We start from the raw sequence: 27,874 nt of genomic DNA, 5'->3' as shown, positions 1-27,874 counted from the left end.
AAAACCCTGTCCTTGGGCAGAAAACTTACTATGAATTAACAAATAAATACAGATATAAAAAATAGTGTATTACAATAAACAATTACTTAACTAATAACTTCAACACACATTATATATTTTATATCACTTACTATCATTATTTACACCACTTACAACCTTATATATAAAAAACAGCCATTTTGTTAAGCGAGAATCTTACATGGATCCTTTAACTGACATCTGATGAAATCAATGTTTGCAATCTCTCAGCATAAATACTTTTAGCATAATTGATCTGTCGACTGACTGATAAAGCTATAGCTTCACTATCACATCTAACTCTTGGCCTTTTAACTGCAACATCACCATGTAAAGTGTGACTTGTATTAACTGTCACCTTTAACTCGATGTAATGCAGATGTCTGTCGGATTCCGCCGCTTTAATGTACTTGCAGTTCACCAGATCACTAGAAAAAAAGATAATTGATAAGTAGTAACATGAAGAAAATCTATCTATTATTCCCTTACCTTAAATGTACTTCAATTACTACATTAGCCCTCTCAGGAGGCGTCCCTGTAAACACTCGAACCCGTTCTGTAGACACCAGAACTCTCAAATCCTCCTGGGGGCCTCTACGAATCGATTCATAACCTATAAACAACTCAGCAAAGTTTCTTTCATTCAATGCAAACAGATACTGTTGTCCAAGGGCGTGTCTCGGATTGTATGCTGGTAAGAGCCCTCCTGGACCACTTGACACGCAACGTGGAAGCCTTGTGCGTTCTGGAAGAGCTCTACTCGAACTGGATAAAAGATAATTGGTTATTGAACAATTATTATATAAAAGTTATGCAGCAGTACCTTCTACTGGAGTCTCGTACGGCTGTCGCAGTCTCTGAAGCTAAATCTAGCACTCCAACAATAGGTTTGGTTACTGTACCGACTAAACCTTTACCCAAACCAGAAAACAAACCCTAAAAGAAATAAAAAAACAAATAAGAATAGTTTTCTTAACACAAAACTTCAAAATTTATTATAATTATCTACAACTGTTACTATTATTACCTGAACCCCTTCTGCAGCAGCTCCTTCATAAGTCTGTTTCACCAGACTGGTGACTCCCCCTAACAAACCAAATCCTAAGCCTCTCAAGCCTGCTGCAAGATGTCCAGATGGAGCAACAGCCCCTCTTATTCTTCTGCGCGCTTCCTCGTGTCTCTCGTCTAAGATCACACGACCGATTCCATCTGACAAAGACTCTGAAAGAGAAAAAAAGGAAGTAGATCAATACTTGTGGTAAAACAACCAGATTACTCAAAGAAAACTGGATGGTACTGGATGCAATTGTCCTTTACAATTACCTGTGACTTTAGCTGCCGAGTTGGACAACCCGTGTGTGACGTTCTTGACGAGCGCTGCGATGTTGCCTTCTGAGAACAAACCGGAGACTCCTTCAGAAACGTCGTTGACAAAACCTAGAGGGTTGCCCAGAAAGTCTACGCTTCCCAGGATGTTCGCCGCTTGCCACTTGAGCTCCTGAAAAACATATAAATGATTCAGTAGGAACAAGTTGTTCTGTAATAACGTGATTGTACGTGTTTTTAAAAAAAATATAAATTTATTGTTCGAAGTCCAAGATCTTTGCATGAACGCGGAAGCACGCCATTCCTAGAATTTGTCACGTCCAATATGTAATATATAGAATCAAAATTATCATTGTAAACTAGTGAGTCTTAAATATAGCCCAGTGAGTCTTAAGAGAGGGTCTAGTCTAGTAATGTCTAGTCTAGTGAGTCTTAAGAGAGGGTCTAGTCTAGTAATGTCTAGTCTAGAGTAGTCTTAGAATATCTTAAGTGAAGATTATGTCTGTTAATTAGAAGAAATAAATACAGTTTATAATACTACAAGTGATGTTCATATTGGAAGCCAGAAGTCTATCTCTTTCAGCTAATATCTTTCTGAAAGGGCTCACTATTCTGAAGAGACCTATTTATCAAACCAGTAACTCAAATTTATTCGTACTGCTCGACCCTAGGCACCAGGAAAGGGTTGGACGGACTTATTACCCAATCGGATAAAGAATCTACTGTAGTTACCACTAATCTGGATTGTGGATCTACGAACTTTGGACCCCAAGCCCTACCTAGACCTACAACTACCAACTTATATCATTTCAAAGTATTTTAAATTCAACTATTTACTTACATCCTTGTAATGTTTAATAATACTTTGCACCAGAGATTCACTCGTCTCAAAAGGATGTCTCCTTGAAAAAGCTTCCAATTCAATAGCAGCATCTTCAAACTTGATCAACGTCAAACCGAGATGTCTTTTGACGGCTTGGAGTTGCGGAGGTAACTTGCTCGAAGTCATCATACTTAAACGAATCTAAACAAAAGAAGACACGTTACGTAACAGCAACATTACATAAACGTAACACTCAATTATAAACGTGACACTCAATTATACCTGTCCGGGGACGATCTGCAATATCCCAAAGTAGTACCGTTTAGCATTTGATGTATTTGCAGCCAAATCAGGACCCCTATCGGCAGCGTCCCAAGAGGCTGTTCTACTGTGGCCACTCGAAGGGCTTCCACGAGACTTCGCAGTATCCCCATTAGAAATGGGGCAAAGACCAAAGAACAGAGCTAAACGCAGCAAGAGACGCTCTTCTAAAAATACTGATAGGGGACGGAGCTGGACTATAAGATGCTGTAAATAAAAAATATAAGATTTGACACATGGTGCGATCACAAGACTAGAAAAATATCAATTATATTTACCTTAAATATGACAGCATTAAGATTAGGGCTGGGTAAAACTTCGCAGCAGGCATGTATCGCAGGCATTGCTGTCTTTCGATCTGCTGCAATTCTCGAATGCAACAACACCGGACACGGGGCATCTAATAACTAAAAACAATAAAAACATAAATTAAAACAATAATTTAAAAAAATTTTAATTATCTATTTTTTCTTACCTGGTTATCAATCTGCACATCCGCAACCTTTAAATCCATCCTTCGAACAGTCTTGCCCAACCGCGCGTCCAAGGAAATGGAATGCAAAGATGCATACAGCAACTCGGCCTGATCGTCGCACTCCTTGCTGCTAATGTGCGCCGAAGTGGAACACGGCCTGGTTACCAAAGACACACCCAAACCTCCATCGAGTCGAACAGAGAGAGTGATGTCTCTAGACCTGGTTGACAGCTCTGATTCTTCATTGGACAGAGATGATTGGGCCTTTGAGGAACGCCAGTCGCAGGGAAGAGGATAAGAACCCTGTGGAAAAGATAATGATGATGAAAATATTAATTTTTTAATACTATTTTAAACTAGTAATAATTCCTTACAGGTATTTTAACATCGTGTATCTGCAACACCCTTGTAGGTCCATCAGTGACAACAGTGACTGAAAGAAATCCTGAACCTGGTCTCATTCTTTGTCTTCCAACTGCTTGTTCAAGAGGCACTTCAGTACCAAGGGCACCTTCTCGATGTTGCTGCAGGCCTAACACTGCTTCACCACCTATAAAAGAAAAATATATAATATAATAAAACCTAAATAAATTTCCAGTGCTTAGTAATCAATTTCTTTTTACCTGGCCTCAATCCAAACAATCCATCCTTGGCTTGTACACAAACACCATTATGTGCACAAACTAATCTACCATCTGGTGCAAATTTCCATGTTTGCGTCGATCTCCTTCTTGGATCAGGTCTTCTCAAAGCCAAACGTTCATACCTTGCTGGTCTTGGAGCAGGTCCTTCTATATCCAAAACCTTTAATAAAAAACAATAGACATCAAACAAGCTCATTTGAACAAACAAAATAAAACAACTCTGATAAAAATATTATTACACTTAAGAGTCTTTTCCACTTACCAGTATTTTATCTGAGTAACCCCTCAACATTCCACCACCTGTGTCCAATAGACCTCCATCTAAATCTCGAGGAGGTGAACTACCCTCATGTTGCAATTGTCCAGAACTCGTCATCCTCCACAACTGCGACCTGTCACCAGCTTGTTTTCTTGCTAAAACCAACCTGCCGCCACTTGATGTAGCAGCTGTGAGAACAGCCGTTGCCTCGTTACATCTGGTACAGAACCAGAAGCACTGGATGAGTACAAATCACGAGAACTGGAGTTGGCAACTGCTATCAGAGGCGTGAACGCTAACTGAGAATCTTCATCACTAAAAAAACGAAGAATTGATTTATAAAAGTTGCCAGTTTATTCAATACAATTTCTACTTACCCATCAAATGTACCAGTAAAGGCAATGTATATAAAATTTTCATAAGCGAGACCACCAGCTGGTCCTAATTCATTGACATCGTACACCGCTCTTTGTCCACCAGGAGATGCTAAGCAGATCAAAGCTCCGCCGCCTCCATTAGAAGAAGAGTTTCCATTGGATGGGGGCTCATCTGGAACATATGCCACAGCTGTTCCTGGTCTGGCTATGGAACGCCATTGTTCTGCACATCCAGACTAGAAAAAAGAAACTTAAAGTCTAGAAACTGGTGAGTTCATTTAAATACTGAATTTGCATCAATCTATTTATACAAACCTGATAAAACGTGATTGGTACTTGTGAGTAATTATCAATTCGAATCGGCGGAGGAAGTTCTTGAGCGTCTCCAATAACAATAAAGTAAGTTGCTCCTTGCAGCAAAACTTCGACACGAACAAAATGCATACCTCCTGAACTATCTCTGCAAAGTAAAATAAAAATAGAAAAATTTTCTACGTTTTGTATTATTTTAATATATTTATTTTACCTGATATTAACATGTAAAGAGTGTGTCCGATCAACTCTTAAACCAGCTGACCACAGACAGTCTTGTACATCAGGTAACCTAAGACATAAAAGTTGATCTCGATCAGGACGCGGCCAATGAAAGGCTTGTTCACTTCCTGGTGGAGCATGCTGATGAGTTGCTGACGCCCCGGGATCACTCTAAAAATAAAAATTAGCTAATTTGTTAAAAATTATATCGAAATTTCACCTTCTACTTACCACTGTTGTTGCAAAACACTTCTGAGACAACTCTACCTGCTGGAGCTCCGGTTTCTAACCCTATGTCTCGGTGTGATGGTGACAACTGTAGTTCGATCACTTGTAGGGTCTCCACCAGCAGTGATCAACCTTCTGCGGACTTCTACGCCAACTAGAGCAACTGCATCAGGTCGTCCGTCGCGCTGCACCGTTACCAGACGGCGGACTTGGACGCCAGGTTGGAGGTGGAAGAGGTTGACACCATTGAGGAGTACCTGTAAAACAAAGTCAGTATGAATCAAATGCGTACAAATGACAAGTATTCCATAAGAGTTGGATTAGTATTATTATTACCTCCATCTTGGCATCCGCGTCCTCCTCTACGCATTACCAGAGCAGGAGCAGCATCCTGATCAGCTAAAGAAAATAGAAGAGGTGCTGCCATACGTCCAGCTTCGTGCTCCGCACCTTGACCAGCAGCTTCGCGTCCTGCACCTTCTTGTGCTACCACCACAGGCAAACCTGCCCTGTTTACTATCCAGAAAGGACACCATATTGTCACCTAAGATAATAAAAATCTAAACATTATAGTAAATGACTAAAGAGGAATTTCCTGGTATTTACCTGTAGTCCTCCATTTTTGCCAACGGCTACACTAGCTTCCAAGTGCAAAGGTCTATTTTCCTGATCCAACAGCCTCACTCGTTGAGTAGCTATCGAAGTCTGTTGTAATGAAGAAGCAGATAAAGTACTAGAACTCATAGAACCTCCTAAACCTGTAAGAGAACCTCCTGGAACTGAATACTACCCGGTGTGGAAAATCCATCTAATGTTATTTGAATTTCTGTAGCTTTCTCCAAATCAACCTTAAACAAAAACATGCTACAAAACCAACTGACACAAATATCAACATCTTGGTCATGTCCTTACTTCTATGAGTGGAGCTCTAGATTCAGGACGCACTCTTCCACTTTTGCTGCTTTGACCACTACTACTGCCTCCTCCGGGTGTTACCAATCTATAAATGAGATCACAGGGCAACCGGTTACAGAGCAGAGCAACTGGAGCAATGCTTATTGTGTGTGCTGGTTGCACAATTGCAGTAGTCATATTATTTGCTGATGATGTTGTCATTGATGTTGTGTTGGGGTAGTTGTCACGTCTGATACAAGCAACTAACCTGTGGGGATAATAAACATGAAATTTGATGCATAAATCATTGATGTTGTGTTGGGGTAGTTGTCACGTCTGATACAAGCAACTAACCTGTGGGGATAATAAACATGAAATTTGATGCATAAATTTGATGTGAATTAAAATTCTGACCTATAAACTTTATCCTTGTCATAACAAGTTCGTAATTCCTGTGCAACTTCACCAGTTCTCTGTACTCGCCACCACATCAAAGGTTGTTTACACAATTGGAAATCTGGAGGCTTATGTCTGAAATTAGCAGGTCTAGGACCGCGACTATATTTCTCGATTTCGATCTTTTCTTTTGTATTAGGATCTTGGACAAGAGGTCTTAATCTGATGTGGCTATGAGCATGGGTGAGAGGAACAGAATATACTGATCCAGGTTGGACAATCTCTTCTTTTGTTGGTGGCCAATTTAAAACTACAACAAACAAATATATAATCGAGCTTAAAAAATCTTATTCTAAGTTTTAGCACACTCACTTCCAAATTGTCCATTGTAATATTCCATTCGTAACTGTATTGGACTATCAATATTATTGACAACACGTAAAGCTGATCTGACGGTCACTAATTTTTGTGCAGATCCTTCAAGAGTTACTGAGAACACTATTCGAGCTTTAGGCATCTCCAAATTCTATCAAAAATATAAATATCAGCCTCATAGTAAGAGTATATTATTAAGATTTTATACCATTGTTTCATATTCGGCATGAGCATGTCTAAAATAAACCCCGACTTTATCCACTGAGACAGGTCCAACAGGTGTCCATCCTTGGACTCGAGCAAATGTCTGATGCAAAGTCGGTTCTTTATGTCTAGTTCCACCTCTTTGTTTAGAAAATACACCTGGGTTAAAAACATAACTTGGATGTAAATAATTGCATAAAGATCACAAGTTTTAACTTTTACAAATGAGAAGTTGTTTGCAAAATGCCTCTTACAACTAGTATATTTTATCAATTTACCTGGTATAGTTGTCTGAATGAACGAAAGAGGCGCTGTGTCTCCTGGACGTACTAAACACCATCCTGGATCAGTCGGTGGAGGTGTTGCTTTTGTTAGATGACTGAAAAGGTTATGAAAGTTTGTATGAAGATCTTAGCTTGAAGATTATTTTAAAATTCTTACCTATCAGGACTGGTTATCAAAGTATAGAACCACAAATTGTTGCCAGTTTCATTTTTTAAAGCAAATGGTACAAATGGATATCTTCGCTTGAAACCAGGAGGGTTGCTCAGTTGTTGACCTGAAAAAGAAAAAAATATAGAAATAAGAAATTATCTTATTTTTCAATCCAATAAGTTTTTCTCTTCTAAGATTAATCAAGAACTGATAACTGTTTGATAATTTTCCATTAAATGAAAGAGAGTAGTATTTGATTCTTGTATTTCACATTTTTATTTCCATATGACTTCTTACCTGTATCATTAGCTTCACCGTGCATATCTTGAGTCCAGTTTTTATGAACCATATTATACAAATCCATAAGTGTGCTTGTAACATTTAAATTTAGCATCTCAGAACTCAATATTTTGACAATGAGCTCATCACTTGTTAATCCTGGTATTTTTTAATGCTTCATTCAATTGCATTCTGATATCAGACCTAAAGAAAAAAGTAATATAATAATATTAATAATTATATACTTATTTAATTCATTATAAGATTTCAAAATATTTTATAACAATTGCATTACTAGCAGGTACATTTATTAAGTACAACATAATTTAAAAGAAGGTAAACTAAACAAAGGTAAATTCTATGACACAATACAAAAAGCAATACCTATCAGACCATGGTATGACGAGTTTACTGAATGTTGATCGTTTTTTTCTACAATATGTAGACTAAGATTTAACCATACATACACTCCGTTTCACCTCAGTAGAATTGGGATCAATACCGATCCTAATTGCTATTGCTTGGGTGGAGTGACTAAGGCGGATGCAGAGCATGCCATTATGGAGTGCAAAAAATGGGAAAAGGGTAGGTAAGAACTATGGAGGGAAATAGTAAAGCAAAAAATTTTCCTTACAACCAATTTTATAACATTATTGACAAGGATAAGGATATATGATGCACTATATAATTATATACAATAAAATAAAATAAAATTGTAAAAATAACTTATAAAATATATATGACTAATGTACATGTATACAAAGTCAACTTAAAAGTCTAAATAGAGTCAAAATAAATAAAAAAAAACATGATTTCTATGTTGCTCATGGACAAAACTCAAAAATTTGGTTCAAAAGAAAGCATCATTTGAAATCAACAATTATTCACATAATTTTTAATTTGAAAATATCCTTTGATTTAACTTAAAATTTTATAAAAAAGTAAACAGTGTTTACCAGACTACAATTTTAGCAAACTTTTAATATTATTATTTGTTTCTTAAACCAACTTACTTCCATGGTTCTATAAAAGGCTCCCAACCACTAAGAGCTCTGTTATAATAGTCTCCAGATAAAATAGCAGACAACTGGGTCCCAAACTGCTCATTGTTGTCATCAAATCCACTATTGTAAGCCACCAGAGCATCTAAAATAATAAAAACAAGACAAAGGATAAAAAAACGTACTATACAAGTGTAGGTAGATACAGATGATATAATTGTAAAGATAATATTGCAAGTCTCTATATTTAATAAGTAGTCCAGGTGTCATACTCAGTTCTTGGCATGGACCTTTTTGATTGTTTATGATACCATTGATTACCACTTCAGTGGTAGCCATATGAATATTTGCTATACATGTATTATTATCTATACTTACTGCTAGTAGCTTCAACTGGAGGTGGAAGAATAGGCTTTGGCAACTCATCCAATTCACCAGACTTTTCACCGTTCTTCAACTTGTGCTTGAAGAACAACTCAGACAACGAAAATTCTAACAAAGGCACATCGGAGTCCCTGCAGTCATCGATGATGCACAAGGAGACACAATCTGATTTAATCTAAACATGAAACACATTCAATGAAAATCTGAGTTACAACATGGTCAACTGTAGTATTTGACTTTATTTTTTACCTCAAAGACTTTGACATCAAAAGTATTTTTATTTTCATCATCTGCATCAATAGTTTGATCACGACTGAAATTTCTGTCACTCGGGGCACGAGCTGTTAGTAAAAGAGCTGCATCGTCTAATAAATAATCGCATTGTTCTAAAGCTTTTGCACATTCTGTTTTGGAGAACCCTAGGGCTGTCAGTTTTGCTATTTTACCTAAAAGAAGGAAAGATATTACATTCTTAATGTAAGTAGGTAAGAAATTTAATTTTAGTAAGCTCATATTGTTTCTTTGATGCAAATATTATTTTATCATCATTTCTTACAACAATTCCAAATAGTTGCCTTCATTATTAAATAATTTACAATAATCTCAGACAATCTACACGCAAAATTTTCAGACTATATACAACATTCTCAGATAATTTACAATTTTTTTAAACAATTTGCTTTGCACTTTAAAATACTTCTGAGACAATTTACAAACATCCTCATATAATCTACAACAACATCAGACAAATCCACAACAACCTTAGATAACCTACTTCATTCTCAGTTAATTTACAAAATTTTGAAATAATATCTCAAAATAATATTCAGATAAATGGAAATATTTTCAGACTATATACAACATTCTCAAATGATGTACAACATTTCGAGACAATTTGTTGCATTTTCAGATAATTAACAACATTTTGATACTTTCGAATAGATTACAAATTATAAGGCAATCTACAATATCTTCACACAATCTACAATATCCTCAGACAATCTACAGCACCCTTCAACAATCTACAACATCCCCAATCAATTCACAACATTTTCAAAAAAAAAAAATACAACATTTTCAGACTATCTACAACATTCTCAGATAATTCACAACATTTTGAGACAATTTGCTACATTTCTAGATAATCTACAACATTTTGAAACAGTCTAAAATAATTTCAAATAATATACAATATTCTGGGATAATCTACAGCATCCTCAGACAATCTGCAATATCCTCATACAATCTACAACATCTTCAAACAATCTACAGCATTTTCAAACAATTTACAACATTCTTAAAAAATTTATATTTTCAAATAAATTTCAATATTTTCAGACTATCTACAACATTCTTAGACAATTTACAATATTTTGAAACAATTTGCTACATTTTAGAAAATCTACAACACTTTGAAGCAGTCTACAAGACCTTCAAATAGTTTACAACATTCTGAGACAATCTATAACATTCTCAGACAATCTACAACATCCTCAGACAATCTCCAATATCCTCAGATAATCTACAGCTATAGCTGTCTCAAATTATTTACAACATTTTGAGACTTTTTGAGGCATCCTACAATACATTCAAATAGTTTACAACATTCTGAAACAATCTACAACATTCTTAGACAATTTACAACATCCTCAAACAATCTACAGCATTATCAGTCAATTCACAATATTTTCAAAAAATATACAACGTTTTCAAATAAATAGCAATATTTTTATACTATCTTCAACATTCTCAGACAATTTACAATATTTTGAGACAATTTACTACATTTTCAGATTATCTATAACATTTTTAGACAATCTAAAATACATTCAGATAGTTTACAACATTCTGAGACAATCTACAACATCCTCAAACAATCTACAACATCCTCAGACAATCTTCAACATCCTCAGATAATCTAAAGCATTCTCAGTCAATTTACAACATTTTCAAAAAATATACAGCATTTTCAAAAAAATGGCAATATTTTGAGACTATCTACAACATTCTCAGATTCTGAGACAATCTACATCTTCAAACAACCTACAACATCCTCAGGCAATCTACAAAATCCTCAGTCAATTTACAGCATTCTTAATCAATTTACAATATTTTTAAAAAATATACAGCATTTTCAAAAAAAATGGCAATATTTTCAGACTATCTACAACATTCTCAAATAATCTACCACATCCTCAAACAATCTACAATGTTCCCAGACAATCTACAACATCCTCTGACAGTCGGCAGAATCCTCAGACAATCTACAACATCCTCAAACAATCTGCAATATTTTTAGATTATCTTCAACATTCTCAGATAATTTATAACATTTTGGGATAGTTTACAATACTTTCAAATAGATTACAACATTCTGAGACAATCTACCGCATCCTAAATAATCTACAACATCCTCAGATAATCTACACCATTCTCAGCCAATTTAAAACATTTTCAAAAAAGATACGGCATTTTCAAATAAATGGCAAAATTTTCAGACAATTTGCTACATTTCCCGATAATCTACATTTTGAGACAGTCTAAAATAATTTCTTGATTGAACGATTTACAATATTCTGAGATAATCTACAGCATCCTCAGACAATCTGCAATATTCTCAAACAATCTACAATATCCTCCCAGACAATCTACAGCATCCTTAGTCAATTTACAACATTTTTTAAAAAAATCAAATAAATTTCAATATTTTCAGTCTATCAATAATATTCTCAGATAATTTACAACATTTTGAAACAAGTTGATACTTTTTCAGATAATCTACAATATTTTCAGACAATCTACAATACTTTTGAGACAATTTTCAACAATCTCAAACAATCTACAACATTCTCTGCAAAATTTTCACAATATGCACAGACAATTTACTACATTTTCAGTTATTCTACTTACTTTTAGCATTAGCAGGAGGACTCTGTTTATTTTTAATAGAATCAGACTCAGATTTAAATTGTTGAGGCAACGAACTAAATATCCGTTGGAACATTAATACATCATGGTATGACAGTCGAATGCATAAAGTATGTAATTGTGCCTGTAAAGAAAAAAAAATTCAATTTTAAAAAAAAGATTATATATTATGTGCTTCTCAAATAAATATAATAATCATGGTAAAAAATGTTTGTTTAAATGAAATATAAAATCTATGGAGTATATATAGATAAAAAAAATTGCATATTCTTTTTTTAAGACGCTTTGGTGGTAAAGGCTTGAGCAGATCTGACGCTAATACGTTTGGATGACGACTCAGACGAGCTTTATATCTGGTGCAGTATAGATTAATTTCTTCATCTATAGTTCGGACTCTGAGATCTTGATGTATCAACCAGTTTGGAACATATTTTGGAGCGTTCACGATTTCTTTCAAAATTTTGTTTTGATACCTTTGTAAAATAGTTATATTTGATTTACTGGCCGCACCCCATAGTTGTAGACCGTAGGACCATATTGGTTTAATTATTAGATAAAAAAAATGAAAATATTTCATGAACTAGAAGTAAATGCCATTTTTCTCAAGGCAAGTTGCATGAGCACCTTGATATGCATGAAATTTGATAGTTAAATTATGTAACCAATAAATTTATCTATTACAATTAAATATCATAGTTATTAGAGAGTTGTCAAAATCTTGTACCTCAAGCAACCCTTCTTGACTAAGATCAATCTGAACAGTAACAGGATCTATTATAGACAAAGCAGATTCCTCTTCAGCTCCCAGAACACAAGAAAATAATTCCAGACGATTTAAATTCAATGAAAGAGGCCTTTGTGATCCTGGCCTGTAGGAAACCACACTTGTACTCTGGAAAAAATAATATATAGTTTGTAATATATAATATATATATATATATATATATATATATATATATATATATATATATAGATCAATAATAGTTATCTGTCTATCTTGACTATCATGGTTCAGTAATTATTTGTTGCAAACTAAATATTAAACTTGGTGTCAACAAGGTTAGGTTATTGGTCCAAAGTTCATTTTTGTAGTGCTAAATACAGAAATTTATTCTCCAAAGTAAAAGAAAACTTATTTAACAAATTAAATTTAGTTATGATTTCGATTTCTACAAATAAAATAAATAAAAAGACCAACTCTCTTATCATGAATGGCGTTCCTATGGAATTTTCTTCTGTTTCTGAATTTTTAAGCATCCTATTTTTATAAAATATTCATTTTTATTTCATACTACTACCTAAATCACCAAAAACATGTTTTATGTTTTTGGGAATCTTTAAATCCAAAGTCAGTTTAAATTGTTTCCTTTCAAATAAAATACAATTCTGGAGTTTTTTATCATATATGAAAAATATATTCATTACAAAATACAAAAAGTGTTAAGAATAATTTTTTTGCTTAGTTCTTTATCCACTTGTAAGAACTTTTTCGCTACAAAAACAATCTAACTGCCCTCGGTATATTTTTGGTAATCACATTAATAAATAATAATCCTAAACTTATCTAAATTTATGATCCGCTTTAGTTTTATATCAGTGTTTATCGTACCGAGTCAAATTGCATCATATTTTATCCTAGAAGTGGACCAAGAATGCTACCTTGCGGCATCCCTTCGCATATAAATAAATTTATAACCATTACCTTTAAAATAACAGCATTGCTTTCCCACAACGAAGCATTCTCAACAACAACCAATTCAGAATCAGTGATGTTTAACTTCATTTCAAATATTGTATTCGATTCATCTTGAGGAGATTGTCTACAAATAATAAAAGTAACATAAAATAAAAATTTATCTCAATATTTATAAAATATTGCATCAAGTAAACCTTTATGCATATATATTATACCTCTTCATATGATTTTTCTGTTGTCTCTTTGCTTCACTGGATTTAAAACTGGTCTTCCTGAGCATTGGATCTCCACTTAAACTCTTCTTGGTCACACTTTTGTCGTTTGCATTGACTGGAGTCTTCTCGTCTCCATGACAGTGCCCCAGATAGTCCCGAGCTATTTCCAACCAGTCCCAAATTGCCATTAGACGCATGTTGTTTAATAGAATTGTAAACTTGGAGTTGTTTTTTCTTATTCTGAAAAAAAAATAATATTTATTGATAACAGAAATATGTTATATGATGTAATTTATTATAATTATTTTACCGCGAGTGTAGTTCAAGTTGCACTTGGTTACTATCATGTTGAAACCTTATGGGTTGCAAGATGTTGGAAAAAACATTTCTTCGCTTGTTAACTGGTTCATCCTTGTATCTGGTGTCTGCTATTAAAATTTCCTAAAATAAAAATATTTTATGAATAAGAAGTAAATGACATTTTTTCTCAAGGTAAACAAATAAACAAAAAAAATATTCAGCAAAGAATAGATAAAATTGTTGATTCACTCTTGGCAGAATCCTTTTGAAAAAGAGAATCAACTATTGATGCAACCAACTTGGTTGTTAATACATCCAAAGATGCAATTGCCGGGAACCAGATAGGAGACTGGTGATGGTGGCACAAAGAAGTATTGTCTGGTGACTATAAAGACACCAATAACGTTTTTATAATGAGCAGAAGGTGCCAGGGTACCTATGAAATGTAGTGGCTTGCTACTTCATGAAAAAAATTCTAAAGTACAACTGAAAGATTATGATATAACCATAGGTGTGCCACAAGGCTCGGTTCTTGGTCCATTGCTGTGGAATATCATGTGTGAAGCGGGCTATTGAGACAGAAAATTCAAGCAATGTGTTAAATATTACCAAACACCTTGACGAGAATAACAATCTATTTGACATTACTTTCAACAAATTATTTGGTGGATAACAAAGCAAAGGAGTAAGTCTATATTTATTCCTGGCAGCAAAGTGATAAAGACCATCAAGTTGAAAGTTGGGATCTAGAAATCGCCTTAGAACCTTATATCCTTCACCTACAAGTGATGCTGAAGAAAGTGATCAATACTAGACTAGAGTCCCAAAAAACTCAGGATGGCAGAATGGTAGAATGAGTACTACTCAGACTGATAAAAGCAATAGTGGAATGTCACAGTGAAGGATAAATGAACTCATTGTCTTTTAACAATGAGGTATACACACAAAGAGGTTTATTTATTTCATTTATTACCTGTGATACCAAATCCACATCCTGTGTCTCATCCGAATAACTATCAACAGTCAGTCTTGACTTAATAAAATTAACTTTAGCCAATGGTTTATTCGGTTTCAAATTTAAATCAACTGTAACATCATGCAATAAAATCTTCAAACAGCTCACTGTTCTAATCGGTTGAGACTGACTTCCTTCTTTATCATGATCAGTTGATTCTTCTTCTTCCTAGAAAAACAAACCACACAAATAAGAATCATAATAAACATTGCATTTAATTAATATTTAATGGCGCGTACAATTATATTCAACCCTGGCAGTACGACATCGTCTAAATTTTCTCCTAAATTGTATTTCAAGACACCGCGAACCAAACTGTATTGATCTAGATCCAGACTAGCATCCAGTTTTGATAATGTGCACTGTATAGTCAAATCTGGTAACACTGAAAAAGTAATAATAATGTTAATATGTTATTCCTAATGTGCAAACTAATCTTGCAACATACCACTGAATCTTTGAATTGCTGTGTCCACCTTCCTTTCGACAGTGACATCAACTGTGCGTTTACCAGCCAACAATGAAGGTCTCTGCATTGAACATGATCCTATAATTTGGTTGTCTCGAGATCCCTCAAATAGATCAGCTTGTACAAGCTGAATTGATATTGAATCTACTAATTCTCCTTCATCTGAGGAGAAGAAATACAAAAATTAATAATACCTTTATGTATATTCATGTTATTTATAGAATAATACCATAAATATTTTTTCTTACCAGAAAGGATGTTGAGAGTTTTCACTTTACGATAACTAGTTGCTGCATCCATATAGACATAAGGTTTATCATTAACAAAAACAAATGTATCTCACAATTGAAAACTTGTTTTTATCTCAATGCAAAACCAATAATTATAATTATTATTTTAAGTAAACAAAAAATTGATAATATAAGAGATCAAAAGTCTGGAGCGCAACTGTGTAATATTTAATTTTTTTACATTTAGTTACATCAATTAAAACTAGAAAGTTGTTTTTATCAATTAAACAATTAAAGATGAATAATTTATCACTTACCCAGAGTCTCAGCACTAGGAACAGCCATTTTAAACGTATTATGTATTGTCAGAGCCTCCGCATCCGCCACTACAAATCTTTTAGAAGCACCTCCTGCTGGAAGCACTATAACTGGTCTAGAAACCCTAACATCCAGGAGCAACCTAGACGCAGAATCATCTGGAAGGTCTTGGTCTTGGTGTAAAGACTTATTGTGCTAAAAAATAAAAAAAATAAAGAAATTAAGACTTTATTATAAAGGTATAAGTTCTTTAACCCTTACCTTATTCTTTGTCCTCTGTCTCACCTTCTCCATGACGTTCTGCAGCAATGACAAATGTCGGAAGAAGTTTTGCAATTCAGTAACAAAACGTTTTGTATGCACATACTTAACAGAAGCCATCTCCACCTTCAAATTAGCTTCACGTCCCTTTATCTTGTCCTTTCCCAAACTTGTCGACGTTTTCACATTTGTTAAATATGTAAAATTCATCGCTTCCTCGCCACACGTTGCAAATTTTTCCCTATACATACTCCCTTGAGGTGTTAAATCCATCACTATCAAAGACCCTAAAGTTCCTGTGATGATTTTCACAGAACTGTCCTTCGTTATGGTGAAAGATACATGAGATATAGACACCTTGGCAAGATCTTCCTCTTTGCGGATCATGATCATGTTCAAGGAACGCACAAAGATCTCCACTTCGCTGTTAGTCAAAGGTGCCACTTTGGTATCCTGTGTTGGTTCCTCGTGGTGCGGTTTGGAGTCTGACATACCAAAGAAATCCAATACCACCAACCAACTTTGGACAGCAACTACTGTATCCAAACCGTTAAAATCAACAGATACACATTTGTGCAAAGATCTGTACTTGGTTGTAAACTCTGGACTGGCGTCATCGACTAGTAAAGCTGATACTTTCACAAGCATATCTGATTCTTTGTATTTCGGTGAAGACGGAGGCGTAATTGGACACACGTCCATTTGCAACGATGGATTTCGGCAAGTCCGTTTAGGTTCCAAATGATCCGGCAAGGAACCTCTTGGAATTTCATCGAGTTGTCCTGTTGATATCGGTATGAAATTAGGACATGAGCGTGATACGAACCAACTAGGCTGCCAAGTTTGTTTTGATGTACTGGACACCATCATGTATCTATATTTGCTATCAGGTTCCTTCAACAAATCTTCCATAACCAAAGTACGTAACGACACCAGAATATTCGTTTCGTAATCGTGACACTTTTCGTAATTCAAGATGAAATCTCGCAAGGATATTTCCACCAGACCTTGTTGACCTGTTCCACAATCTCCGCGTAGCTCCAAAGTCAAACAAGGCATCTCGAATTTAACTTTAGCATCTAACATATTTCTTCTTGGTTCGCCTGATACTGCTTTGGAATCGACTTGATCTTGGGACCTGGTACTTTGGAAGTCTTTAGGACTGCTGGTCAAATTGTCTACAGTGTCCAATAATTGTTCGTACTGCTCTCGTGATAAAGACACTCGTAAAGGCGTCACCACGCATCCGTTGACATGGACACAGTCTCTGGAAAACTTTTCGTCTAAGAGCTCCATTGAATTGTACAAATCAGGAAGCTCTCGTGCTATTTCCAATTTAATAGTGGTGTCGTGCAGAATTGGTAAACCACCTTTGGAGCAATACAACTCCTCTGCTTTTAAGATTGTACCATGGTCCATCACATTGCGTCTATCACTTGTATCTAGAGAATATAAGTTCATATCACGGACTTCTATCACATAGGTATCAAAAGTTGCATTATAAATTTTCCTTGGAACCGTTTCGATGGTATAATTTGGTGTGTTGGATAAAGAAATTCTTCCTAAATGTGCCACAAAGACATGAGGACTTGTTGGTGCCCTTGGCAAAACTAAAACGGGAGTCTCTAAAACAATATCCAAATTTATCAAAACGTTGCATTCTGTGCATTGAGGCGAGGTCTTCTGTCCCATGCTCAAATAAGTTTCGTGCGTTATCGAATCCATTCGGGCCTGCACCAAATTTATCGCCATATCCGTAGCCCTAGCTTTGATGCTATGTGCCAACGCTGATAAATACGTCTGGAACTCAGTAACACACATCTTAATCTCCATCAACAAATGCGGGGAATACGTGTACCACACACTACCCATTCTCAATTTAATATGCAAATCTGTGACCTGGTTGTTGTCAATTTTATTCTGCTCAATACGAAAGGACAAAGCCTCCTTACAACCAGTCTCTGAAGACTGCTGATGCGTATTATAAATCTCAGTCGTCAACATTTGTAGCAAGTCAACATGAGGTAAAACTTCAGGATCTGTTAAAGGATCCTTACCAACGCTCAAGACGCGCTGATGAGTTATGCCTGTAGGAGTCAGGTCTAAAACTTGCAAGCCTCCTAGAGATCCTTCAATAGTCACTCCTGTGCCAATAGTTGCATGTATTCTGGCTTCAGACATTGTTGCTGTTGCAACTTTTCTCCCAATGTAACAACCGTCTCTCAATAAAGCTCTTAAGACTAACACATTCAGTCTGTGGAAATCAAATGTGATCTCAGCTCTCGTGTTGTTGACTAGATTATCTTTGGTTTCTGCTGTAAAGCTTTTCATAGCACCTCCTGATTGGAACTTTGGCAACACCCTATTGGCAAAGCCTATCAACTCAACTATAGTTTCCTGATTGGCTATGATGTCTAAATTATTAAATTGTATACTAGCTATTTGTATAGCCTCTTCGCTTTCAGTAGCATTCACATACAACACTTCAATCACAATCAGCGCTTCGGTGTCTGATTTATTTAATATTGTCTCCATAACTGGTGAGATATGTCCTTGTCTCAAGCTACTCAATGCTTGCGACAACTGATGAGGACTGGTGGCTCTTCGAGCGACGTTCATGGGATCAGGACTGGCAGGAGAAGTTGGTGAACATGGATCGCTATCTCGTAAACTGCCTGACACAGAATCCATGCCCACGTGTTTATGTGAGGCCACCAATAGCTCGAAATCTGGTCCAAAAGTTTGCAAGGCATCAACAAGCAACAATCCATGCACTAATAAAGTAGCACTGGTTTCTGTAGAGCACTTGGTGAAACCTAGTCTGACTCCAGTTACTTGCAACTCTGCTACACTTTTACCACGAGATTGGACTTCTATTGCAAGTTGTTCAACTGAAAATTGCAGTGTTATAATTTTTGATGCTGATTCCTTGGCATGATCGAAATGTGGTAATGTATCTTGCATTAGTATATCATCTGTTGTTGTTGGGCTTTTGAATGGTGAGTCTGCCTTTTCGCTTTCTAAAATATCCAGCAGTTTTTTCAAAGAGAATATTTTTTGTTCAGCTACATGCATAACCAATCTTGGCAGAGTACCGCTCACTATTAGACTTGGATATTGTGGATCTACTGTGTGGACTAACCTACGTTCAATTTGGAATGTTATATTGAATCGGTCTAAAACGTGCAATGGTGAAGTTCCTTTGGTATGAGCAAAACTCCAATTGTCTGTAGCTCGACCAACCAAAACTTGCAAATCTAAAAATTCCACATTGTACTTATCATAAATCCTATTATGTAATGTATTCTGGTTCAACATCATCAGATTCTCAGGTGACAATTTTAAAGAATCTTCATTTGAACATAAAGTTGGACTATCAGATCCACTGGCTTCACTTCCTGGTGGTGTTGAACAAGGTGTCATAAACATCTCTTCATCCTCACTATCGCGATTGTAATAAGGATCATCTTGATTTTTATCAAGTTCTTCATTTTGCTTATTGGACAAGACCAAGCGTCCAAAATCCAATACAACGACGCACGTATCACAGTCCAGAAAGCTCTCAACAAAAATAATTTGAGGAGCTGATATGTCTAATTCTAATAACCAGTCTTTACGTTCAGAAAGATCACCTTCCAACAACTGCTCCCAGTTTTTCATCAACTCCTGCTTGGTTCTCAATTTCATATCGTTGATTCTCCGTCTCGTTGCCGCCATTTGGTGAGGTTTACAAATGAAGTCGACTAACCACTGAACAGCACTTTTGTTGTAGACAATATCCAAGGCTTGAGATTTTATTTTCAGGCTGTAATCTGTGTTTTGACCAAGAGGTTTACGCTCAAAACACAAGGAAAACAAAGGCTCGTTGGTTTTCTCCAAACTAATATAAGGCTGTTGCGTTACCGAGATGCGATGCGTTCTTTGAGACATCTGACGCATCCTAGGCAGTGGAGCATTGTCTTTACCCTGGGGGAAAGGGACAAATAAATACCACATATGATAATATCATTACCTGGTATCAATTATTTTTACCTGAGGGCATACAAGAACTGGAAAAATAGTATTCTTGGTAATTTTGTCCAAAATGGAAACACTGCCCAGTGCCAACTTTGCCTGATACGAACCATACCTTGATCTGGTCTCAACAGACACTTTTACAGTCTCAAAATGTAACTCAAGCATTGGAACACTGTAAAAAAAGGCAATCAATGTATTGAATGTTATTATAAATTCCAACTAGATTATTTGTTTGAGCATTATCACCTTTTGCTATAAGATTCCCCCATGCAAATACTAAAAGTTCCTTCTTCAAGAGTGAATTCAAACTGGGCAACAACATGACAATTCTGTCTGTCATCTCGTACATTTGCCAAGGCCTTCAGCAACTCTGCATCCAAAGTGTTATCAGATGTGGTAGATGGGACCAAAGCCTCATTTTCAGCTAAAAATAAAGAGAAAAGTAATAGATAATTGAATCAATTGGTGCTAAATCATCTAATCCTAATTACAATTTATGATTATTATTACCTGATGATGTTTTGGAGGAAGAATTACTGCCATACCATCCCCAGTACTGTGGAAACCATTGAAACAACACACCGTAACCACTGCCACTGTTTGTGTTCCTGGACTCATCTGATTTTTCTGGTATTCGACTCATGGCCACCTGCAGAAACAGAAAAATGTTACATTTAATAAAAAATTTCTTACAGTCAATAATAAACATATAAATATCTTATCCAATTGACCTCTCTTAAAGCTTTCAATTTATCCAAAGTGAGCATTGTCTCCATTCGATCTTTCAGTTGCTTCTGCTCCAAAGGCAATGTGCAGGATGGTGCTAATAACAATTTTGTGTATAAATCTACATAGTTGATATTGTCTCGCGCCAACGATAGGCATTCTTCCCATGTTGGACGATAGAAGTCATGACCTAAGGAAAAAAACTTTAAAATTCAACGTGCGGGGTACCACAAGGCTCGGTGCAAGGACCTTTATTATAACTAGTAAATACAAACAACGTAATAAAAGGAATAAACTTTATTAAAATCTTACCATTGCATTTAAGAGCATACAGCCACCATGCTTTAGGACTATCTTTCACCAGCACTCCTGGTCTGCTCAAACGATTCTTACGTATCTTGGCCACATTTTCCAAACCGTGTGCGCACTTTATTAACTGCTCATACTGCCACTATAATATAAAATACAGAAACTGTAGTATCATCTGGTAAATAGTACCTGATACAATCTATTCCTGATACAATCCATTATCTTACATCAACAAGAACCAATGGAACTTTATGAAGCTGCAAATCACAAACAAGTCTTGGTCTACTCGAAGGTCTATCACCACCTGCTTGGAAATCCCCTAGATTTGGAGTCTCTCTACCCAATTGTGCTCTGCCTCGCACAGGTTTGAGGACATACTGATGGGATTTTATGGAATCTAAAGAAACCTAGAGAAATAATTGAGGAGAATGAGTTATAAAGAATTATATTGTTGTTATTATTTGTTAAATTTTATTTTACTGCTAATTCTCCCAAAGTTCTATTCCCAAGCATATCAGTCTCCTCAATCGCGTCCCAATAGATGGCCAAAGCCTGCAGTTCCATAGTTTTAGCACCATTGCCACCACCTGCAGCTCCTGGTGAGGTTGCTGTACCAGAGTTGACATTGTAGTTGACGTTTATGGAAGCTGATGAGAAGTCACTTACTAAAGGATGGTAAAACAAAATTAATATCATGATAATAAAATATTTATTTATATATGTAAAGGTGTACCTGCTCCATTTGTGTTTAAGGATCCCAATGTTATCCCGCAAGCAAATATTTGTCCAGGAATTGATATAGAGTCTTCGTATCTTATGTGGATGTCACGGATTTTAAACTAAAAATGATGAAAAAAACTAAATTTGGTACACTGATTGATTTATTTATAGTTCTAGAAATGAAATTCCTCAGAATTCTGAAAGACTTCTTGATAAAAAGAACAGTGGAAAAAAACACATGTAGTTTAATGCGTGGAGTACCACAAAGCTGGGTCCTAGGACCACAGTTAAATCTAGTATATAGAATTCAAAGGTATATAGGAGTCAAATTCTCCAGATTTCTAGATGATTTCTTGATGGAAAGAATAGTGGAAGAAACCACATGTAGTTTAATGCGTGGAGTACCACAAAGCTGGGTCTTAGGACCACAGTTATATCTAGTATATAGAATTCAAGACAAACTTTGTCACACACATATTATGTCCAATTTCGGTGTCAAACGATTGATAATACTTAAAATTTAAAATTGATAAATCAGATTTTCTGACAAAAACATTAAATTCTCTTCAGGAAGTTAAAAATAAAATTTATTATTATTGTAGGTAAGTTGTATCCATTACTTACTTGTAAATTATCCACAATCCCTGAAACAAAACTGGCCCCATAACTCAACCAGGATGAGTAACTCGAGGCATAGTATCCAGTTGATCCAGAAGCTCCTTGTCTTCCTGCAGAGGAATTTGCATCTCGGACCGCTCTCCATCGGGACTCATGAGCATCCAATTTATTGAGCTTACGTTCCAATGAGGCATTTCTCTCAAACTCGTCATCCCACTAAAATATTATTGATAGAATAGAAACTCTTGGTAAAAGAATTAAATTGAGGAAGAGTAGATGGTAAAATGCTCATTTGATAAATGATTAACTATGTATGGATTATTAAATATGAATCCTTTATTAAGGAATGAAAATAATAAAAAAATGAAAACAAACTCCTAATTAAACAATTACTATTTTCATTGAACTCTTCAATTATTTCTATTTCTATTTCACCTCGTCCAAGTTGATAGGTCCAGCAACAACATTCAATTGTTCGATAAGTATCACCCATGGGGCTGATCTGAATTGTCTGACTGGAATTTGGAGTCTGACACGACCTATATAACCAGCTCTGACTTGTAAAGGTAACCCGAGGAGTCTTAGGGCATCTTTTCTTATCGGGAGATTCTCTAATTCGACCTCACCTGAAAAATAGATATAGAAATAAATAAATAGATAATCTAATTTTTCTAAATAACATTTTTATTTATAATTATTTCTATGCTTGGAGAATTGAGGATTTTTCAATTCCTGGAGAAAGGAAAGGAACAGAAGATATTTTTTTTTTTTTTGAAAAAGGGGCTTGTAGTTCAGAAAAATAAAATTATACAAAATATATACACCTATTTATATTTTTGATTCTTGACTATTATTAACTTTCCAAGAAAGAACGTTATTTTTACGCCAAAAAAGTAGATTTGCCAACTGATATTACTAAATTTCAAGTCATTTTGAATCGTTTGACAACGAAATTGGAAAAAGCATGTGCATCTATTTATATTTTTGATTTTCGATAATTATTAACTTCCCAGAAAAGAAGTTTATTATTACGCCAAGAAAGCAGATTTGATAATTTTATGTAATTTCCAAATTTCAAATCATTCTTAATCGTTTGACTCCAAAACTGGAAAAAGTATGTGTGTATGTGTGTTGCACCAATTTCAAAATTTCTCCAAAGACAAATGTATGGTAAATGTTTAATTAATTTTATAAAATTCCAATTACATTAGTTTTTCTTACTTAAGTCGAATCGATACATTGAATTATTGTTATTATTTATATACCATTCCCAAAGAAATATTTCATGACGCTTCCCAAAGAAATATTTCATGACGCAATTATACAATTATTTAATTTAACAACATATAAATAAATAATATTTATGCAATAACAATAATTAATCATGTACAAACAAATATTTTAATACTAAATCCAACTATACCAATTACGTAATGTAAATTTCATATTTTTTACATTAATCTTACGTAAAAATGACGTAAATATGTAACTTGTTTTACGTACAAATTACCTAAATATTATTGATTTTGGTTTAGTGGGATCACATTTACGGATTTTGGTTTAGTGGGATCATATTTTGTTTAAAAATACAGATTACATTTTAACTTTAAGATTTAAAAGTATAACACAATTCGTAATTTATGCCATATCCAAATTGATTTAAATTTTTTAATTCATCATTCCGTCAATACAAGTGAAATGCTTTTTGAATCACTCTAATCGGAAGTCCTGTCGAATTTCTATATTTTGCACTTTTTCTCCCATGTCTTTGAAACGGCTTAACCTCCCTTCAAAAAAACTAATTAGCACGTCTCCCCATCAATAGGAATCGAATGTTTTTGGAATCATTCAAATCGGTTGATCCATGCGCCCGAAATCGTAGACAGAAAATTGTATCCACACATTCATGCATACATACACGCATATAAATGTTTTTCTAAGGTATACCAAAATGTTCAGAAACCTTCAAAACCAAAAGATATTCAATGATTTCAATTTCTACCCTACTTAATATTTCAATTTTATGATAATCGATTTCAATTTCACCCAAAAGATATTCAATTTCATCACTATAAAGCATTCTATGAGAAAATTGTAATGTTTATACACCACTTTTGTGTAATAAACAACTATTTTTTTAAATAGGTAAGTATGATAACATGTAATGCTCAAAAAAATTGCATAATCGAACAATCTTGCATCTTGAATATTAAATTATGGTACAAACTTAATTAGATACTTCTTCCTAACATATATTATTCAACATGTCCTAGAAAAGAGCAAAGATTTATTTAAATTTAGTAAAAACAAATAAGTATAAAATTTATATATAGTACACTTCTAAAAAATATACTCTGCTTACACTCTATATAATATTCATCTCTATATGTCACTAATTACAGACAATAAACGAGTGATTAGAAACGAACAAAGTTAACATAATGATATATAGTGTTGCATATTTGTAAATAGAAATAAATGTTGTCTATAATTTTCAGAAATGTACTATATATATAAATTATCAGAACTTTTAAAACTCATTTGTTAATACTACAAATAAATGAAACAAGATGCATAATGCAATATTCTTACAATAGTTGCAACTTTGTGTAATAATGTACTTTGTATAAAGTCCTTAATATTTTGCAAGAAAAATGTGATGTTGCCAATACTTTTAGGTATATCATAATATTAATGTATCTTTTCTTTAAACAAGAAAGTATTGCATAATGGGTCACTCCTGAATATCAAATGCAACTTTACAATACACTCTTAATTGGATATTTCTTCTTGAAAAATGTTATTCGATCTGTCCTAAAGAGAGCAAAGATTTATTTAATATAAGTTTTCATATTTATTTAGAGATACTCCTTCTTAGAACATATTATTCTATATAATATACTATAACTTGGAAAATGTTATTTTTATAAACTGGAAAATGTTATTACTATAACATGGAAAATGTTATTCCTATAACTTGGAAAATGTTATTCCTGTAACTTGGACAATGTTATTCCTGTAACTTGGACAATGTTATTCCTATAACTTGGACAATGTTATTCTTCTAACTTGGAAAATGTTATTCCAATAACTTGAAAAATGTTATTCTTATTTACTCAATTAGAAATTTCGTCTTGAAAAATGTTATTCAACATATCCTAAAAGTAGCAAAAATTCAATTAATACAAGTATTCATATTTATATTTCTATGATACAAAACATGATGAAATATTCTTACAATATTGGCAAGAATTCGATGCTTGGTACAAAGTCCACAGTCCAATAGTTCAATTAAAACATATTTTGTAAGAAAAATAAAATAATAGCATTTTGTAATGTATAACAATATCACTACACATTTTGTCTGTAACAAGTATAAAAATATACTCCATCGAGTATATTCCCTTTTTCCATTTCAAACCTAACTTTACCAAACAAACTTAATTAGAAGAAATGTCTTGGAAAATATTATTCAACATGTTCTAAAGTGAGCAAAGATTTAATATAAATTAAATTTATGATACAATATATCATGAAATATTCTCACAATATTGGCAAGAACTCGTTGCTTTGTAGAAAGTCCATAGTCCAACAGTTCAATTTCATTGTAAAAAAAATATAATAATACCATTTTGTAATGTATGAAAATATAATAATAAAATATGCTCCATCCAAAATATATAATAAAATATGCTCCATCCAGTATATTTCCTTCCCCCATTTTAAACCTAATTTTAATGGTAATACAAACTTAAATAGACATTTTTTCTTAGCAAATGTTATTCGACAAGTCTTAGAAAAAGCAAAATTTACTAAGAACAAGTAAAAGGAATAAGTAATCATATTTATAATGTGACAATACAATGCATGTTGTACTTGTAATGTATATTAATACACATTTTGTCTGTAACAAGTTTAAAAATATACTCCATCAAGTATATTCCTTTCTTCCATTTTAAACCTAGCTTTACCATACAAACTTAAACAGATATTTCTTCTTGGCAAATGTTATTCGACAAGTTTTAGTGGAAGCAAAATTTACTAAGAACAAGTAAAAGGAATAAGTAATCATATTTATAATGTGACAATACAATGCATGTTGTACTTGTAATGTATATTAATACACATTTTGTCTGTAACAAGTTTAAAAATATACTCCATCAAGTATATTCCTTTCTTCCATTTTAAACCTAGCTTTACCATACAAACTTAAACAGATATTTCTTCTTGGCAAATGTTATTCGACAAGTTTTAGTGGAAGCAAAATTTAATAAGAACAAATAAAAGAAATAAGTAGTCATATTTATAATGACATGATACAATGCATGTTGTACTTGTAATGAGTTCTTGTAATGTATAATAATATTAATACACATTTTGCCTGTAACAAGTATTAAAATATACTCCATCGAGAATATTCCTTTCCTCCATTTTAAACCTAGCTTTACCATACAAACTTAAATAGATATTTCTTCTTAGCAAATGTTATTCGACAAGTCTTAGTAGAAGCAAATAAAAACAAGTAAAAGAAATAAATAGTCATATTTATAACTAACAATCTGTCAAGTGGCTTTATTACTAAATCCTTTAATATTATTTTAACACAGAACACAAAGTACTTTTTTGTATTCCATTATTTATTATTAATATTTCCTTTATATTTACCTGATAACAAAGCAATGCTCAATTGATCTGTGTTCAAATTCTCCACATATTTGCCCAAGTAATTATTTAAAACCCAGGCCACAAGTCCTTCCAACATATTTCACAATAAAAATCACCATTAATATTAATTTTAATTAGGACTTCAAAAAATTCACCATTGCATAATAGATTTTTAATTTAAAAAAACATGTTAGGTTGTGAATTTTGTGTTTTTAATTTGTTTATTTATTAAAGATTATGATAAACATTTTATGGTAAATTAAAAGTTATTATTTTAAAAGATTTGGAAGAATGTTTTTGATAAATTAGCATTCTTTAGCAAATTTTGTTTGATCTGTCAAAATACATTGATTGGAGTGAAGATAAGCACAAAAGGCGCGACTAGATTTTCAAAAAAATGCGGCGGTAAAATAT

General features: G+C 33.9%; 1 protein-coding gene across 1 annotated transcript; it reads right to left on the bottom strand.

The window, feature by feature from the left end:
- Window positions 1–149: 149 nt before the first annotated feature.
- Window positions 150–27,610, bottom strand: LOC113362905 (vacuolar protein sorting-associated protein 13D-like). The gene is given in 52 exon segments (XM_026605401.1): window positions 150–446; window positions 508–777; window positions 842–954; window positions 1,046–1,239; window positions 1,342–1,516; window positions 2,186–2,368; window positions 2,450–2,695; window positions 2,767–2,895; window positions 2,964–3,227; window positions 3,266–3,513; window positions 3,587–3,767; window positions 3,870–4,083; window positions 4,244–4,479; window positions 4,559–4,703; window positions 4,770–4,948; window positions 5,009–5,049; window positions 5,052–5,244; window positions 5,246–5,262; window positions 5,342–5,549; window positions 5,612–5,791; window positions 5,918–6,167; window positions 6,314–6,605; window positions 6,668–6,821; window positions 6,879–7,033; window positions 7,153–7,253; window positions 7,316–7,420; window positions 7,600–7,737; window positions 8,602–8,734; window positions 8,968–9,148; window positions 9,223–9,419; window positions 11,884–12,025; window positions 12,626–12,793; window positions 13,604–13,721; window positions 13,813–14,052; window positions 14,123–14,253; window positions 15,086–15,257; window positions 15,380–15,512; window positions 15,576–15,758; window positions 16,144–16,339; window positions 16,406–18,364; window positions 18,425–20,371; window positions 20,438–20,594; window positions 20,669–20,846; window positions 20,933–21,071; window positions 21,154–21,338; window positions 21,461–21,599; window positions 21,685–21,864; window positions 21,938–22,122; window positions 22,191–22,296; window positions 22,802–23,011; window positions 23,231–23,421; window positions 27,461–27,610. Coding segments are annotated over 52 exon segments (12,516 nt in total). The 5' UTR covers window positions 27,558–27,610; the 3' UTR covers window positions 150–208.
- Window positions 27,611–27,874: the final 264 nt, after the last annotated feature.

Source organism: Ctenocephalides felis, unplaced genomic scaffold (genome assembly GCF_003426905.1).
Source record: "Ctenocephalides felis isolate EL2017-DRISC unplaced genomic scaffold, ASM342690v1 CF-g0.4_SCAFFOLD_00845, whole genome shotgun sequence".
Lineage (NCBI taxonomy): Eukaryota > Metazoa > Arthropoda > Insecta > Siphonaptera > Pulicidae > Ctenocephalides > Ctenocephalides felis.
This window is presented reverse-complemented; position numbering and strand designations above follow the sequence as displayed.